The sequence below is a fragment of the Plecotus auritus genome, assembly GCF_963455305.1.
Source record: "Plecotus auritus genome assembly, chromosome: 2".
NCBI lineage: Eukaryota > Metazoa > Chordata > Mammalia > Chiroptera > Vespertilionidae > Plecotus > Plecotus auritus.
In genome coordinates this window covers 196,098,662-196,115,194 of record NC_137771.1, presented here as the reverse complement: position 1 = coordinate 196,115,194, position 16,533 = coordinate 196,098,662, and the positions used below count along the sequence as shown (strand labels likewise).

General features: G+C 40.3%; 1 protein-coding gene across 4 annotated transcripts in view; it reads right to left on the bottom strand.

Moving 5' to 3' along the window:
• Positions 1–16,533, bottom strand: part of PLD1 (phospholipase D1) — a 156,173-nt gene that overhangs the window by 15,664 nt on the left and 123,976 nt on the right. For all 4 annotated transcript variants that reach the window (XM_080657756.1, XM_080657758.1, XM_080657759.1 and 1 more), the window contains one exon: positions 5,239–5,373. In XM_080657756.1, the coding sequence (XP_080513882.1) occupies positions 5,239–5,373 (135 nt within the window). The remainder of the gene's footprint in view (positions 1–5,238; positions 5,374–16,533) is intronic.

The following is a 16,533-nucleotide window of genomic DNA, read 5'->3' as shown; positions in this document are numbered from 1 at the left end:
CAACAAATATGTGTTGTAGTCATGTAGTACTTTTTTTTTTTTTTTTTTTTGCAGTAACTACAATCTCTTCTTTTCATTAGGATATTAGCTTGATATTTAAAACCACTTAATTTTTAGAAAATGGTATTTTCTAAGTCTGGTATTATTAGGAAACTTTTTAAAACATGTGAAATATAACAAAATACAAAGGAGTATATGAAAAAATATATATCTTAGGAATACTAAATCATCACTGAATTTAACACCTAGGCTGAAAAACAGAACATTACCACATCTGGAAGCCTCTGGGTGTCTCCCATGCATGCCCTTTCCTCTCCGAGAGGGAATCTTTATAGAGAATTTGCTGTTCATGATGTTCTGCATGTTTTTAGTTTATATAAAGGGAATCCTACATAACCTTTTGAGATTTGCATCTTTTGTTCAATATTATGTCTTTGGGATTTATCTGTGCATAATTGTAATCATGGCTTTCCTTGAATGAACACACCAGGACTTATTCATTCTATGTTGGTGGACGTTTGGGCTGTTTCTGAGTTTTGTTGTGATGCACAGTTATGCTCTAACACAGTGCGTGTATGTCTCCTGGTGTACATGCACGAGTGTGTACCTTGGGCTCTGTCCTCAGGACTGGATACCTGGTGCTCCACAGCCTTGCCAACACTTGGATTGCATGGCTTTTTAATTTTGGCTAATTGGTATTTTAAAAAACTGTTCTTTGTCTATTACATTAATGATGATGGACATCTTTTGTATATTTATGGGTGTCATATATGTCCTCTTTGGTGATTTTGTACTACAGTTCCTTTGCCCATTTTACCTTGGATGTTGTCTTTTCTGACTGATTTATAGGATTTCTTTATTGGTTTGGATTATTAAGTGTGCTGCAAATATCTATTTTCATTTTGTGGTTTACCTTTTTATTCTCTTTACTAGAGGCCCGGTGCATGAAGATTCATGCACTGGAGGGGGGTCCCTCAGCCCGGCCTGCCCCCTCTCACAGTCTGGGAGCCCTCAGGGGTGGGAGGCAACTGGTGATCAGGGGAAGGCGATGCCCCATCACACCTCTGCTGCTGCCACTGCTGGCAGTGCAAGCCTCGGCCGGCCCTGGTTACCTGAGCCTCGGGCGGCCCTGGGTGGCTGGGGGGCTAAGGGGACTGAAAGACTCTGGAGGCAGGTGCGCAATTGCTGCCCCCGCAGGGCTGAGGGCACTGGGTGCCACCATCTTGTGGCTGTGGGTGCCGCCATCTTTGAGGGAGTGGCAGTCAATTAGCATATTCCCTCCATATTAGCTGTGGATGCTGCCATTTTTTGCGATGGTGTGAGGGCCAATTAGCATATTCCCTCTTTATTAGATAGGATAGGGTCTTTTAATGAATACAGTTTCTGAATTTTAATGCATTTGGATTTATCCATCTTTTCCTTTGTGCCTTTTTTCATATTTTGTTTCAGAAATTGTGAATCCTTCTGTGGTAGGCAGAATAATGGCCCTGAAGGCTATGTTTAATGTAAAAGCCTGTGGATTTGTTGTGTTACATGGCAAAGGGGAATTAGGCTGCATATGGAATTAAGGTTGCTAATCGACTGACCCTAAAATAGGGAGACTATCTTGCATTAGCTGGGTGAGCCTGATTTAATCACCGGGGTCCTTAAAGCACAGGGGGTTCAGAGGGAGGTTACAGCAGGATGGGTTGAAAGTTTTGGGAACTTATGGAACATAGCTGCCTTCAGAGATGGAGAAAGGGGGTCACGAATGTAGGCCGCCTCTGGAAGCTGGAAAAGAAAATGACTTCGCTCAGAGCCTCCAGGAAGGAATTCGGCCCTGCTGACACCCTGATGGCAGCCAGTGAGACCCGTGTTGGGCTCCTAACCTACAGGACAGTAAACTTGTGCTGTTTGAAGCCACTAAGTATGTGTCCATGTGTTACAGCCATAAAAGACAAGGAATTCACCAGCTGTACCCGATTTTAGCTTATTAAAGGACAACTGATTCTTCCATTGAACCCAAATCAGCTCTTCTGTCCTTCCACCCACTCGTATTCCCAGTGTGTCCAGTTCAGAAGCTCTTAGCTTGGACTGTACATGAGCATTGCCTAGGAAATGTTTAAAAAATACTGGTGCCAAAAACAAAACCAAAAACACCTTGATGTCTGGGCTCCAGACCAGACCAATTAATCACAATTTCTGCAAGTAGAAACCAGCCATTAGTATTTTGCAATACCTTCCCATCCCTTCATCTATCTATTAATCTATCCTTTTTGGGGGGCCGGGGAGGAAAGGAGGTGGTGAATCTAGTTTAAGGTAAATTGCAGACATGAATAAACTTCCCCCCTAAATGATATGTTTTCTTAAAGCTCTCCAGGCAATTCTAATGCAGCCAGGGTTGAGACCCATGAGACTAGATCCAGTGTAATCTCCCTTTGCTGGGGCAGCCCTTCAACTACATCCACTCACCTACCCACCCTGACCTTCCTGCTCTGGTTCTGAACTACCCACATGGATGCTCTGGTGTCAGGTGGAAAGCATACCCGCCACCCCTTCAGCCCAGGAGGGCTGCAGGGCAGCAGCAACATCTGATCCCTGCTTTCCATCTCCCTACTGTGCTCTGCAGTGGATCAGTGAACACTGAAAAATCATTTCACTTCTTCAACTGGGTGGAGTTAAATTATACATAAGTACAGCCTTGTGTTTAGGAAAGCAAATAAATGTTAACTTGGTTCAGTGACAATATTGAGACGGATTTGGACACAGGCTTCATAACCAGCAGGTCACCCAGGCCAACAGATAATGAAAGCTATACACACAAGAGATCTTCAATGGGAGAAAACAAGTATTTCCTCATGAGGAAAAAGCGAGGGTGAACAATTACTCGTTTTTCTTATATCAATTGTCCAATAATTCTGGCATACGTTTCCCATGTTAGAACATTTAACCATGGATCACTTTAACTTCTTTTAAGCTTTTAGATACTTGCTTAACCCTGTTCAATATTCTTTTTTTTAAATATTTTACTGATTTTTTACAGAGAGGAAGGGAGAGGGAGAGGGATAGAGAGTTAGAAACATCTATGAGAGAGAAACATCGATCAGCTGCCTTGTGCACACCTCCAACTGGGGACGTGCACACAACCAAGGCACATGCCCCTGACCGGAATCAAACCTGGGACCTTTCAGTCTGCAGGCTGACGCTCTATCCACTGAGCCAAACCGGTCAGGCCTGTTCAATATTTTTCACATAACTTCTCAAACCCCTCTCTGAGAATTTCCCATGTTGTTCTCTGTGTTATGGACTTAAACAGGGCTGATGTGTGTGAGAGCAGCAACAACAAAGTTGCTTACTCTTAGAGTCTCCACTGAGATAAAAGGAACAGAAGCACCTTTGGAATTTTCCAGGGGGAGTCTGTTGTGCCCTTGAGGAAGGAGAGAAAGAAATCCAGTCCCTGAAGACTAACGTAAGACCTCTTCACACTCCCAAGACCACATCTTCAGTTTCTACTGAGTGACAGGAATTATGGGCCAAATGGATCTGTTACTGTTAGCCCGAATAAATTGTAGCCCTTTGGGGGTTCAGAGACCTTTCTAAAAAATAAATCAATTAAAAAAACTCAACCAACCCAGTGAACTGATGGCTCTGTTACTGAAAACTACTCTGCATGTGTACTATAAAGCAGGTTGAAAGCCCAAATGACCTTTACAGGTAAAATATTTACAGCTGTCATTTTTTACTTCCAGAGTTCTGAAGTCTTTCTAAAGAGATCCAGTGAGCTTTATTTCACTTTGTTTGTTTTTCCATTTCAGCAAACATCAGTATTTCCCCTTCCTACTGTCATTGCCGAACTTAATATAAATATATTCTGAGATGGCTTCTGAAGAGCAAGGCCAGAGTAACTGTGGGAAATAAGAGAAACCCTGTTCTGGGGAAAACGGGGGAGGAAATAAATCCCTACAGTGCTCTGCTCCCTATAGAGCAAGGGATCAGCGACACAAGACATTTTTCTTAAATGTCCTGTATACATATAAAAAGTGTGTGTGTGTGTGTGTGTGTGTGTGTGTGTGTGTGCGCGCACGCTCATGTGAGACCACACTGTGGTCTATACATTTTCTAGCTTCAGAAATATTTTTTTCTTTCTTTTCAAATCATGTTCCAGTTAAGACAGTCTCATTACTATTAGATAAGAGACCCCCTTTTTTTCAGTGGATGATAAACATATTTATTGGCAAAACAATTCAAAACACTCCAAAACATTTAGTTTCTTAAAGAATAGGGAAGTATCTGACACTAGCTGAAAAATGACACTCCATTTAAAACAGATGAGCAGAATCCCCAACAGTGGGACACGTTGTATCTCTAAGTAACATCTCCACCCTTGTCCACTCACTTACCTGGATGATTATTAATACTGTTTCTCATCCTGCCCTTTCCGTGTATGTGTAACATCATATTTGAAAGCAAAACAATTCAAGGATGGGAGGACAAAGCTTTCTGTGTGTATAAAACAACAAAGCTGAACACCCATCCCTCTGGGCAAGTTGATCTAATCTGGGTAGAATATACAACCAGTAACTGTCTCTGAACCTGTTGGTGGGGAGAGGACCTCTGGAGAACTCTATTGTGTATCCTTGACAAGAAAAGACTGCAGACCTTAATCTGGGGTGTATCATATCATTACTTCACAATTTCCCCTAACCACCTTACACCAGCAAAGCTGGTCCCCTCTGCACCCTGGTTAATGACACCCAAAACAGACTCTAGGGGAAAAACAGAACATACAGAGGCAACAATATTTTTGTATCCTTCTGATTCTGACTTGCACAATGTCAAAGCTGTGAAAATGGTTAGGTGGGTGTGGTGCAAACACATACAAATTACCATCAGGTACTCATTTCCTCCCCATTTCTCCCCCGTCAATTCCCAAAATGTAGGTACTTGGATTCAATAAAAATAAGGGGATAGTAAAGAATGAAAAAGAGCAGGCCAATTATTGCACTGCTGGGTCAAACTGCTGCCCTTGGATACTGTAATTTGCACAATGGACATTTAATTGTTCTGTGCCTGTGTTTCTTCACAGATAAAAACAGGGATTAGAAAGTTTGTATGCAAAAAAGACTGCTCCAGAAATGTTTTAGATAGTATGTTACTGTCTCTCTCAACTGCAAAGGAAGCTTGGGAGGAATAGAAAGAGAGATTTTTGCATGATATAAGTCAACTAGTAAGAAACATAATTAGAGACCATCTACTTACCAATAATAACAGTGTTGTCATCAGCAATTAGCAACTTGCTGTGGACATAGATGAGCTCAGTGACTAGGTTTCCTTCAAGCTCTGCATGTGTTCTAAGACCACAGAATGATATATAATTTATCCACTGATTGCCAACTGTAAGTTTAAAAAGAAATTACTAAAATTAATATAGCCAAGCTTAATAAAGGCACATTACATTTTATCAAAACAAATATACTACTTAAATAGGCTGTTAAGAATAGATGGTGTAATGTGTGTGTGAATGTGTGCGTGTAATTTCAGAACTCGCTCAGGATCTATTTTTGCTATCTGAAGAATTTTATACTGTTGACCTGGTGCATATAGATTAAAAATCATATTGAAGTGCTTTCTGTATCTTCCCTTTGCTGAGGCAATCCAAAAATATATTTAAGTGTGAATATTTTATTTTAATGATTTGGTGAGTAATTACTTAAGTGTGATCATTAAAACTGAACCAGAGTAGATAACCCAAGACTCCAGTGTGACATTTGCATCTATCTTGGTGGACACCTGCTACTGTTTAAATCAGATGCAAGATGTGTGCCCAAACTACCTGATGTATGCATAGTTTGTAGCATATTCAGCACAAAGAAGCAGTTAAATTTTACAGACTTTGGGTAAATAAAAATGTTGGCAATTAAATAACACTCCTAAATTATTAAAATTAGGACATGAAAGGAATCCTGGCTACATCTGAAGATTTTTCTTCAGAGCAAGCAGAGCCAGGTTCGTACTTTAATACATTGCCCTCTCATCATGTGAGGGCCACTCATTTGATATGAAATGCATTCCATACCAAGCCAACCCATAACCACTGTCCTGACCTGAGTGGCAGCCACAAGACTGTATGGACCCTCTCCCACAGAGCAGTTGTCTTAGATGAGCAAAGTCTGATACTAGAATAAATCAAGTGGAACCAATCCATCACAAATTCTAATAGAAAGAGAATGTAAATCTTTTTTTTTTCTTTTACAAGAATCTAAAGCGCTTTAATAGAACCAATGGAGTAGATGTTCCATTTACTGAAGCTTCCACATATTACTAATGTTTTCTCTTCTACTGCTGATGTTATTCAGTGTTTCTATTACATGTGGGTATCTTGGAGAGAAGTTCTTTCACAGGTTGTATACAGAGATTCCTGCACTTGCAGATAACCCTTCCCCCACCTATATGGGTGATCTTGCAGCTGTGTTTGCCAGGAGTTGATGGACTGGTGTGCCAGTACATCATGTGTAGGAGATGCATTTCCAAACAGTTTCATGTGAAGGAGATATTTGCAAATAAATATTTCTCCATTTGTTACTGTTCTATTGGAAAGATGTTCTGTACAAAGCATGGCCTCCTCCTTGAACCAGAGAGAGAAGCATTTCCTTTTTTAAGCCCTTCATGCCCATAAAATTCCTGGAAAATCTTTCTAATGTAATGCCAAATACATTCTTTTACAAACATTTATTTAATCCTCCATTTTGCCTACTGCTGCAGAGGTATTACACAGCTTTGTATCCCTAATCCTTGCATAGTATTAACATAGTTGAATAAACGAGAGAAGAGATGAATGGGTAAACAGGTGGCAGCTAGTATTTCATCTTTTTGTTTCTCTGTATCATCTGCTTTCCTGCAGTTGGCTCATGATCTAGAACCTAAAATTATAAGACATAAAGCAGCTTTTTAAAAGAATCATGGAGCAAATCCTGTGCTAAAATAAACATTTTTGCAGTAAGTTCCCATAAAATATTAGCATTGATCAATATAGTAGACCAATGCTTCTCAGTGTGTAGAAAGACCACCTCTGGGGGACCCAATAAAAGCAGAATTCTGGGACCCTCCCCAGAGGTTCTGATTCAATAGAAATCTATAATTCAAGTGTCCTAGGGGATATCATTCCTTGCAGGACACTGCCATAGAGCCTTGGCCTTATAGATTGAAGATTAGTGTACACACTCAGAAATAGTACAGTATGACCATGGGAGATGCATTCTAGGGGTGTGAGTCTGCAATATGAGAAAGCCCATTAATAGAATATACAATATTGATCAATCTAGGGAGAAGAATCTATGATTATCACAACAGATGCTAAAAAGTTTTTGACACAATTCAGCACCCATTTTTTTATATTAATTAAAAACAATGAAAAAAAAATAGGAAATACTGAATACTTTATTAACATGCTTCAAAATGTATAACATGAATTATATATGTATATTTGTACATCTATGTATGTGTGTATATATTACCTTGGAGGTATTAGCAATGCATTTAGACAAAAGAAATCACAAAAGAAGTAAAACCACCTCCCATTTATATAATAAAAGGCCAATGGCCGTAACGACCAAAATGAACAAATGAACAGACACCAGGAAGTGCATGGAGCACCTTTCAGACCCTCCCCCATGGCCCACAGCTCCTATCACAGCAAGGCTGGCAGCCAGTGGGCGGGTGGGCAGGGTGAGGTGGGCACGGTGAGAGAGACAGGGCCTAATCTGGGGTTGCTGCGGAGGATGCGGATCAGGCCCAGAGAAAGAGGCAGGGCCTGATCCACAGCTGCCATGAAGGCTGTGGATCAGGCCTGGAGATAGGCCTGGAGAGAGAGACAGCTGTCAGTGGGGCCATTCAAGCCAATGGCTGCCTAGGAGGTGGAGCTTTTGATGCTGACTGGCATAGAAACTGACCAATCAGAACCAAATCTGGGTGAACTGCAAGGAGCCAATGGCTTCCTAGGAGGCAGAGCTTTTGACACTGACTGGCATAGAAACCAACCAATCAGAACCAAATCTGGGTGAACTGAAAAGGCAGAACCTAAGGTGGGGGCTGAGGAGGGGTTTTAAGGGCAACAGCTGTTTGGTGTAAGGTGTAAGAAAGCGGTTCAATTTTTTAATAACCAGTTTGGCAGTATAGTGCATATGGCTGGCTATCAGTCCAGATATAGGGGTTATGTATTTTTTTCTGGCAAAAGCATCTCCTCCTGCTGAAAAAGGCTCCCCCCCCACCTTATTTAAGCAATCCTATCCTATATAATCTATCTATACTAATAAAAGAATAATATGCTAATTAGACCAGGTCAACCGGCCATCTTCCGGATGTCCGACTTCCTTCCGGACAAAGCCATGATAGTGGGGGCTGAGTCAGAGGCAGTTAGGGGTGAGATCAGGCTGGCAGGGGATTAGGGGTGATCAGGCTGGCAGGGGAGGGCAGTTGGGGGTGACCAGGCCATTAGGGGAGGGCAGTTGGGGGCAACCAGGCAGGCAGGGGAGGGCAGTTGGGGGTGACCAGGCCATTAGGGGAGGGCAGTTGGGGGCAACCAGGCAGGCAGGGGAGGGCAGTTGGGGGTGACCGGGCTGGCAGGGAAGGACAATTGGGGGTGATCGGGCTGGCAGGCAGAAGTGGTTGGGGCAATCAGGCAGGCAGGCGAGTAGTTATGAGCCAGCAGTCCCAGATTGTGAGAGGGATGTCCAACTGCCGGTTTGGGCCTAAACCAGCAGTCGGACATCCCCCGAGGGGTCCCAGATTGGAGAGGGTGTAGGCTGGACTGAGGGACACCCCCTCCCCATACAGAATTTCATGCACCGGGCTTCTAGTTTATAGATAATATAATTGTATTCTTGGAGAATCAATGATAAAACTATCTCAAAAAATAAAAGAATAAGCATGCTAGAATATAAATTAATATGTAGCTCCACACACACAAACAATATCCAGTCAGAGGATATAATCATAGATAAAACCTCACAACAAAGAAGATAGAACACTTAAAGATAAACTTAACAATAAATGTGTAAAATTTTTATGAAGAAAAATTTAAACACTATTGAAAGACAGTAGTCTATTCTTGAACAAATGAAAAGACATCCCTTGTTCTGGCATAAATCAATTCAATATTTAAAAAGTGCTAACTCCTTTAGATTAATTTATAAATTTAATGTAATCTCAGTAGAGATACCAACACATTTTTATGGAGCTATAAAACCTGGTCAGAAAGTTTATATGAAAAAAAAATTCAAGGATGGTTATTAATAAAACTAGAAAAGTTAAGACAGAGCAGTAATCCTATCCAATATTAACACATCTACCAAGTCTGTATAATTAACACAGTGCAGAACTGGCCCATAAATAGACAGCTGAACCTGAGAATGGAATAGAAAGCCTAGGAATAGATCCAAGTACATATGGAAATTTTGCATATGTACATAAAGGCTGGATCTCAATGACTAGGAAATGATCTATATCTATATATATATAAAAGCCTAAGCAACCGTCCAACTGCCTGAACGTTCAACCACCCGACTGGTAGCTATGATGTGCACTGACCACCATGGGGCAGACACTTAACACAGGAGCGGAAACCACAGGCATGGAAACATGGAACAGACTGATGAATCTCATCGGGAAGGGGGGTGAGGGAAGGGCGGGAAGAGATTAACCAAAGATCTTATATGCATACTAGAGGCCCAGTGCACAGATTTGTGCACTGGTGGGGTCCCTCGGCCTGGTCTGCAGGGATCGTCCAAAACCGGCTCTCCAACACCCACCGAGGGGTCCTGGATTGCGAGAGGGTGCAGGCCAGGCTGAGGGACCCTGCCAGTGCACGAATAAAGGACTAGTTTTTACATAAAGGACTAGGACTTTTAAATAAAGGGTGCTAGTATGATTGCATCTGTATTTGAAAAAGATAATAATTATACTTTTACCTCACACCAATCACAAAAATAAACTCCAAATTGATCAGAGATAGAAATGAAAGCATATGAAACTATCTGGATGTTTTTGCAAATAAAATTTTCCATACAAGAAGAAAACAGGGTGAATTCCTGTATAACCTGAATATAGGGAAGGCTTGCAACTGTCCAGAGGCAATAAAATATAAGATTGATAACGCTGACTCAATTTAAAGAAATACCAAAACACTACATTTTCATGATATAAAACACCACAAGCAACAACAACAGACAAAATGACAAAGTGGGAGAAAGTGTATGTCACAGATGAAGAGTGCAGAGTCCTAACATGAAGATAACTTAATAACTGAAGGAGAAAGATCAAAACCTTGATAGAAAAATGGGAAAAGGGAGTGAATAGACAATTCACACATGCAAAAATATACATTGGAAAAGATATTCACCCTCACTTATAATCATAGAAATGAAAATTGAAACTACACTGAGAAACAATTTCTTACCTATGCGACTGGCAAGAAAAGGTGGGATAACACATTCTTTTGTGAGACTGTTGAAGCAGGCTCTCTCATTCATCGGTGGTGAGAATGCAAATGGGCACAAACTGTTTGGAGGGAAATTTGGCAATATCTAACAAAATTACCTATTGACCCAGAAATGTCACTCCAGAAAATTATCCTACATTCCAACAACCGAGAACATATACGTGTACATGCACAAGATTATTCATTGCATAATTATAATAGAAAAACACAGAAAATAATCGAACTGACCACATATAGGAAGGTGATTGCATTAACTGTGGAAGACCATGCTAAGGTTAAAAGCATGAAGATCTCGATGAACTTTGGAGTGCCTTTCAGGATACATTGTTAAATGAAAAAGCAAAGTACGTAAGAGAATATGAGGTATGTTACTCTTATGAAAGAGATTGGGAGAAATAAGAAAGTATACATGTATCTCTCCATTTGTGCAAAAGGAAACAAAGCAAGAATAATCTAGGAACTGAAAAAATTGGTTACCCATAAAGGGTGGGTGGCAATAGGATGAAAAAGGTGGTTGGAGAAGAAAAAGAAAGTATAGGGAAGTGGCACATCTAAGTTTGCTTTTTTAAATTTATGACTGTTTGAAGTATATTGCACACACTCAAAAAAATAAAGATACAGAAAAAACACACACCTTAAAATGGAATACAAACCAAAGCAAATGAACTAACTGTATTTCAAATTAATAACATAATCCAAGTAAATTTTGAACACTAACTTTTGAGTATATATATATGTTCTTAGGCTAAAGACAAAAAACTGTAGACAAACATTAAATTCTAGTGAGTAGATGTATTTCTCAAAGTCGCACGGGCTTAGCAATTCAGAAACTACTCTCTGTGCATTCTGGGACTGAGGAAATGGATACATATACTGTAGGTAATAGGAGCCAGGCTTCTCACTATAAAAGAAAGGAATCCTTTGCTGGGGATTAAAATTGGAGGTATCAGTATGGAGATATGGAGATAGATAGATAGATAGATAGACAGATAGATAGATAGATAGATAGATGATAGATAAATAGATCATTGATAGATAGATGACAGATGATTGACAGAATACAAAGGGTCTAAAGCAGTGATAACCCAGTAGCAATGATCATATCTAGCACCCAGATTTTAGTTTTTAAATTCTATTTTCCACTGAAAGAACTCAGGTTCCTTGGAGAAATGACTGATTACAGGACTAGTTCTAGGAATGTACAAGATGAGTCTGAAACCCTTAAAACAAACAAACAAACAAAACCAAGGCTGAAGGTGACCTGTCAAAAGCCCCTTAAGAGAATCCCTTAAAGACCAAACATATGTGATCTGAGCATCAAAAATTATGATCCATTGAATAAAATAAGAATCCACAAATTCATACCAATATAATTAATATAAGAATGAATACATAAATGTCAAAGAAGGGAAAGCTCTCATTTTAGTAGAATTGTAACTAAGAAATTTAGAAAAAAGTCATAAATATAGAAAAAATAAAGAAATTTGAAAATTAGCATTTAGCAACTATCATAGTAATAATTGAATCATAGTAGTAAATAATTGATTCAGAAAAGACTCCATGCATGCTAAAAACATTATTGAATGTCTGATAAGAAGCAGGATATTTACATAGACTCAAAATATTTTCCCACAAAATACTTATTAATTACAAAGGGAAATATAGTGATTTTATGTGGAGAAACCTGGCAGATACCACCTTCACTTGGTGGTCAAAGTTAATACAACTGGTAATGGGGCTAAGCAACATCGTGTTCCTCCTGGTACCACCCACGGGGAACAACATCACTTCTGTAACATCCCTGCTGAAAATGCATAACCTGAATGTCATCATGAGGAAACAATAAATATACCCCCATTTGGAGGCTACTCTACAAATTAACTAGTCTATATCCTTTAAAACTATCAAGATCATAAAAGTCTCCCACCTTCCAAAAAGAAAAAAAAGATTGAGGGATTATTTCAGGTTAAATAAAATAAAATACATGGCAACCAAATGCAACACATGATTGTTGATTGAGTCCTGGGTCAGAATAAAGCATCCCACCCTCCTTTTGCTGTAAAGGACATCAGTAAGACAGCTGGCAGAATTTCAAGAATGCCTACAGTAAGATAGTAGGACATCAATGTTAATTTCATTTGTTTTGATAATTGACTTATAGCTGCTTTAAAAATGTCCTTTTTTTTTTTTTTCCAGAAACACACACTTATGTATTCAGGGGTAAATGGGTATCATGGCTACAACTTATTCCTGCATGGTCCAGGAGAAAAATACTCACCTACCTATTAAGAGAGAATGATGAAGCAAAAAGGTAATATGTTACCATTTGAGAAATCAGAATGAAAGATATATAGCAGTTCTAGAAACTGGAAGCCTAGAATTATTTAAAAATATTTTTTAAAGATTAGTGATATTGACTAGCTGTTAGCAGCCTGAAGGTTAAAGACCTAATAATTTGTAAATTTCGAAGGCACGGGTTGGTGCCATCCCAAAGCAAGGCTGGAGCGTATCAGTAACACATCAATTCCCTGGAGAGCCTCACAGCCCACACAGTCCAGCCTACAGCCTTGACTATGAAATATTCTTATGAAGTGACAGAAACCTAACTTGGTTATGCACAATGCCTTCAAGAAGAACGCTAACCATTAGTAACCATTAGTAACAGGACCTAAAAGATAAGGGTCCCTCGTTCAGAAAGTGAACATTTTGGGTGATTTCAAGTGCAGCCGGTCAAATGCAGTGGGGCGCCCATCTAGCAAGAAAAAGCAAGTTGAGAAACTATTTCAGCTTGTATTTTATTCTGTGAAGAAAACTAGATACAAAGTTGGCGGTGTTCACTTGTGCTGTGAGGACATACTGAGGAAACAAGTGCCTTTCAAAGAAAATGTGAGAATGCCAGGAACATGTGCAAGCATGAATATGAAGCAATAGATGAAAACATATCAGGGAGGTTCCAAATAAAATAGGTATTTGGGAATCTTGAGGTTTATACAGACCCCTGGGACATATCTGTTATGAACATTGGTACATATATACCTTGAAAGATGAGGAAGTCAATACAATAGACTCTCAAAATTTGTAAGGAAATTCTGTGAAAGGACTTCCATAGTTGTTACAGGCTTTTGTTACTTAAAAACTTGTAGCACTTCGTATATGTACATTTCTAATCCTGATTGAAAACATCCAGACCTTCTGTTAAATTATACTAAATTGAATGCTAAAATGTCACAATTCACAACAAGTATAAAAATGATAAAGAAATGCTTTAAATTAAACACTAAATCCCTGGAGATTGGAGTATTAGATAATTATACACTAATAGCTGCTCGTTTTCTTTTCAGGAATTTTAACATATTTACAGCGGCAGTTTTGTTATTTTTAAAGAACTGAAACAGCAGACAGCTATAGTTCTCCATCCAATTAGAGATCAGCTGGTTCATGTATTTAAAGCCCACTACGCATTTACAAAAACAAAACCAACAATACAACATTGTACCTCAAAAAGTGGCATTATGCAATTAATCTATTCTCCCCTGTTTAGAGTATGAACATTTCCCCCACTGAGATATCTGATTTTGACTTGTTCCCAGGGTACTTGGAAATCTTTTCATAAGAGGGCTTAACACTGAGATTGCTTTTCTGTTAAAATCCAATTTTTCCCCTGAATAGGCAAAGGCAGGAAAAGGGTCCAGAGCAAAAGGGATGCTTGGTAATAAGCGTGGGCCATTTTTATGGTTGAGAAACTAAACAAGCTTGTTCGGACTTTTTATTCTCCTATAACCTCACTTTTGCATTTTACTAGCCATGGTCAGCGCTGAATGGCTCTCCTGGTTTTATCAGTGTATCTTTTAGACTTACTCATTCACTATCATCTTCATTTTAAGCATTAGAAAATTGAGTTTAGGGATAATGCTCTGGTAAATCTTCTCTGACCTGGATGCAATTACATACAACTTTGGAAAGTATTTATTATTGGTGATGTGCATGTCTATATCAAAGATTGTTTCTAAAGTTTTTTAGACTGAGTGGACCACTAGTGAAAAATTATTGGACACTAAACACACACACACACACACTAAAAGTTTAATTCATTATTTTAAAGCTTCCAAATCATTTAAAATATCATGTACCATAAAATGCAGTTTTTAAAGTATACAAATCAGTGTTTGTTAAAAGTATATTGAGATGCTATACAACTATCACCACTATCTAATCTTAAGACATTTATATTACCCCCGAAAGAAACCATACTTATTAGGAGTCACTCTCCATTCCATTTTCTCCCCAGACCTTGGAAATAACTAATCTACTTTCCTGTCTGTTAAAATTTTTTATAAACAATGGAATTATAAAATATGTGGCCTTTGGCCTTTCATGTCTGGTTTATTTTCACTTAGCATAATATTTTCAAGGTTCATGCATGTTGTAGCATGTATCAGTATATTCCTTTTTATATCTAAACTAGAGGCCTGGTGCACAAAATTCGTGCATGGGGGGGTGTCCCTCAGCCCAGTCTGCACCCTCTACAATCTGGGACCCCTTGAAGGATGTCCGACTGCCAGTTTAGGCCCGATCCCGATCCCGATCCCGAGGGCAGTCGGACATCCCTCTCACAATCCAGGACTGCTGGCTCCCAACTGCTCGCCTGCCTGCCTGCCTGATGGCCCCTACCGCCTCTGCCTGCCAGCCTGATCACCCCCTAACCACTCCCCTGCCAGCCTGATCGATGCCTAACTGCTCCCCTGCCGGCCTGATTGCCCCTATCCCAGGGGTGGGCAAACTTTTTGACTCGAGGGCCACAATGGGTTCTTAAACTGGACCGGAGGGCCGGAACAAAAGCATGAATGGAGTGTTTGTGTGAACTAATATAAATTTAAAGTAAACATCATTACATAAAAGGGTACGGTCTTTTTTTTTTTATTTCAATAGTTTTATTCATTTCAAACATTTTAACAAGAAGAATGTAAACACTAATTATTATAATTTGAAACTTCAAAAAATGGAGGAATCATAGCACAATAACATACCTTATATTGAAGATGGCAAAGGCAAAATAAAATTGCCTAACAAAGGAAAGGTACAAAAGCCTTTCAAATTAAACTTAAATATAATAAAATAATTTAAAACTAAAACAAAGAGAAAAGAACAAAATGTGTAAACAGTAAATTAAACATTTTCTTTAGTGCAACTTCCAAATTATGCCCGGGACGTAGATGTAGATGGCAATGTAGACTGGGTTGAAAGGTTTTTGGTCTTTAAAACATCAACTTCAGTGGGAACAGTGTTGTTGGTCTCCTTTTTAGCTAATGCTCTGATACTGTGCTCTCCGGGGGCATGTCTCCCTACATCACCAGGATAACGTGTCTACGCATTCCCAGGGTGATGTCGGAGACGCGTCCGCGGGCATTACAAGGAGCCTCTGGAAGATTGAGAGGTTGTTCCTTCTACTGAATGGGCGGATATAAATCTGCCCACTCAGAAGAAGGCGCTGCGGCCGTGTTTCCCGACGTTGCCATGTTAACACTACTGCTGGTGAAGGAGCGGAGGGGAGAGCAAGAGAACCCTCTGCTCTTTCGGCTCCGTGGGCCGGATAGAACAGCTGAACGGGCTGGATCCGGCCCGCGGGCCATAGTTTGCCCACGGCTGCCCTAACTGCTCTCCCCTGCCAGCCTGGTAACCCCTAACTGTTCTTCCATGCCGGCCTGGTCACCCCTAATTGCCCTCCCCTGCCAGCCTGGTTGCTCCTAACTGCTCTCCCTTGCTGGCCTGGTTCCCCCCAACTGCCCTTCCCTGCAGGCCCGATCGCCCCCAACTGCCCTCCTCTGCCAGCCCAGTCACCCCTAACTGCCCTCCCCTACAGGCCTGATCGTCCCCAACTGCCCTCCCTTTCAGGCCTGGTCTCTCCCAAGTGCCCTCCCCTGCTGGCCTGATTGCCCACAACTGCCCTCCCCTGCCGGCCATCTTGTGGTGGCCATCTTGTGTCCACATGGGGGCAGCCATCTTTGACCATATGGGGTCGGCCATCTTGTGTGTTGGAATGATGGTCAATTTGCATATCA